At 53.2% G+C, this 2,290-nt stretch overlaps 1 protein-coding gene across 1 annotated transcript in view; it reads left to right on the top strand.

Moving 5' to 3' along the window:
- The first annotated feature begins 1,819 nt into the window (after positions 1-1,819).
- The window catches only part of SALL4 (spalt like transcription factor 4), a 15,450-nt gene continuing 14,979 nt past the window's right edge, over positions 1,820-2,290 (top strand). The window contains exon 1 of the mRNA XM_026061230.1: positions 1,820-2,000. Within this exon, the coding sequence (XP_025917015.1) occupies positions 1,931-2,000 (70 nt within the window). The 5' untranslated portion in view covers positions 1,820-1,930. The remainder of the gene's footprint in view (positions 2,001-2,290) is intronic.

Raw genomic sequence — 2,290 nt, 5'->3', positions numbered from 1 at the left:
TTCTGCTCGGCAAGATTTTTCTAAGGTTTGTATTATCCTTAGCTAAATAAAACCCCTTAAGAGACACTATAAAAACAAAACAAAACCCCAAGAGGATATATAACTAATTAGATCATGATGCACTGTTTACCTTGGTCTCCAATGTTAAGATCTTTTCATGGCTGTCCCACACAAACTACAGCTCCCCCTTCCTGAAGAGCCACAAAAAGTCAGTCCTCAACAATATCGTGAATACTTGGTGTTCACAGACACAAACTTCAGAATATAATAAATGCTGTACGACACCCAGGTGCTTTGCAAGTTAAAAATGCTGATGAAGTAACAGTTAAAAGGCGACTGTAGTGTTGTGCAATGGCCTGTGGCAACTGCTGTGACCTCATTATAAACCATTGCTTCTTCCCTCTATCTTCCTGCCAGCTATTAAGATTCAGCTTTGTCACTCTACATCACGGTTCTGAACCCCCACATGGTCACTGATGGATGTTTATCCTCCAAACAGCCTTGCAGCTAGGGAAATATCGTCCTCATTTTGCCAGGGAAACTGAGGCACAGACCATGGTAAATCGCCTGCTGATGGACACAAGGGTGCGTTGAGTCCTGGGACTGAGCCTAGGTCTCCTGAAGCCGTAACCAGTGTCCTGCCCACCAAATCGATCCTCCTCTCCCATTTCTTCCATCAATCCGTTTCATTTGTGATAGCTAGACCTGGAAGGGGTTCAGCGGGAAAACAAAGAGACACCATCTTGCCCACAAAAGATTGTGCAATCCACATCTCCTGATCCTCACGGAGCCTCACGCTTGCGGTTCTGCAAGGTCCCTTTGGCTTCCCCGGGGATCGCAGGGGATGGAGGTGACCGTGCTGTGCGGCGCTCGGGGGCTCTGGAGCAGCGCAACCGGGAGCCGCAGGCGAGCCGGGCGCTGCGGCCGCATCCGTGCAGCCACCCGGGCGCTGCCTCCAGCGTGCCACCAAGCCCCGCGGCCACCCAGGCGGGGCTGCCGCAGCAGCGTTTCGATCTGGCGCTTTTAAACATAGAAACGAACAGGAGAGGGGAGTCAAAATAAAAATTATTCCACAGCGTACTTCTGCGGTGTTCTGCAAACACTTTCAAAGTGTTACTTTTCACTTGCTTCAAGTCTTTTTCACGCAAACCTTTTGTGTTTTAACCTTTTTACTTCCTTTTAAAAACGCTATTGGCTTTTTTTTTTTTCAGCCTCCCAGAAAGTGAGACTTAAAAGAAGTCTTTAAGCAAATGAAACAACGCGAAGCATAATTACGCGCCGTCTGGATCCGCTTTTAAAAGTCCCCTAACTTGCCACAGCATCAGCCTCCAGGAGACCCCCAGTTTCGCCCACTTGGACAATCAGTGCTCTTTCCTTTTCAACCTTATCTCACGACAAAGGGAAGAGCAAGCACTGTCCCGGGCTTCTGCTTGCTTTCCGGGGGAGAAAAAAAAAAAAAGAAAAAAAAAGAAACTTTAAAGCACAGTGTAAAAAGCGCAGGTGAGATAACAAAGGTATTGTCCCCCGCCAGCCCGGCTTGTTTGTTTACTCGCAAAGATGGATCCCGCCGCCTGCTCGCTGCGCGGAGGTGCGCGGGGGGCCCGGCGCAGCCCCCGCGGGGCGCCCGCCTTTGTGCCCGCCCGGGCGGGCCGGGCCGGGCCGAGCCGTGCCGAGCCGTGCCGGGCCGGGACTACAAGGCCCAGCGTGCCCCTGGGCGCCCTGATCAATGGACCTTATTTGAATAATCTGTGAGCCTTTGGACTCAGGCCAATCAGCTGTCAGGGACCCATGATAAATCGCAATGCATTATTGATAATCATAATTACTCTGACATGCGCATTCCGCCCAATGGGGGTAATTTCCCAACTCTAGGAATTTGTTGTGAAGAGGAAAATAATTGCTACTATTTTGCTCCCGATGCTGGTGCACCATGTCGCGACGCAAGCAGGCGAAACCGCAGCACATCAACTCCGAGGAGCAGCCCCCAGATGCTGCAAGTGGTAAGGCGCAAAGTGAGGCGCGGAGCCTCGGCGAGACCCAACTTTTCCCTGATGCGCGGAGGAGCCAGGCGCGGAGCGCGGGGGCGGTTTCTGGGGAGCTTTTTCTCCCCGCGTGTCTCCCTCCCCCCCCCGCGGCTCCTTTCCCCCCACGGGGTCCCCTAGGGAGCCCGACCCCCAAGTGCCCTCTGTTTCCTTGGGCCAGTTAAATCCCCGCGCCCCGTCGGAGCCCCCGCGTGATATTATTCCGCGGGGCGACGGCCCCTCTTTATGTCCCGGGGGGGGGGGGGCTC

This window comes from Apteryx rowi, unplaced genomic scaffold (assembly GCF_003343035.1).
Source record: "Apteryx rowi isolate R43461 unplaced genomic scaffold, aptRow1 scaffold_0, whole genome shotgun sequence".
Taxonomy (NCBI): domain Eukaryota; kingdom Metazoa; phylum Chordata; class Aves; order Apterygiformes; family Apterygidae; genus Apteryx; species Apteryx rowi.
This window is presented reverse-complemented; position numbering and strand designations above follow the sequence as displayed.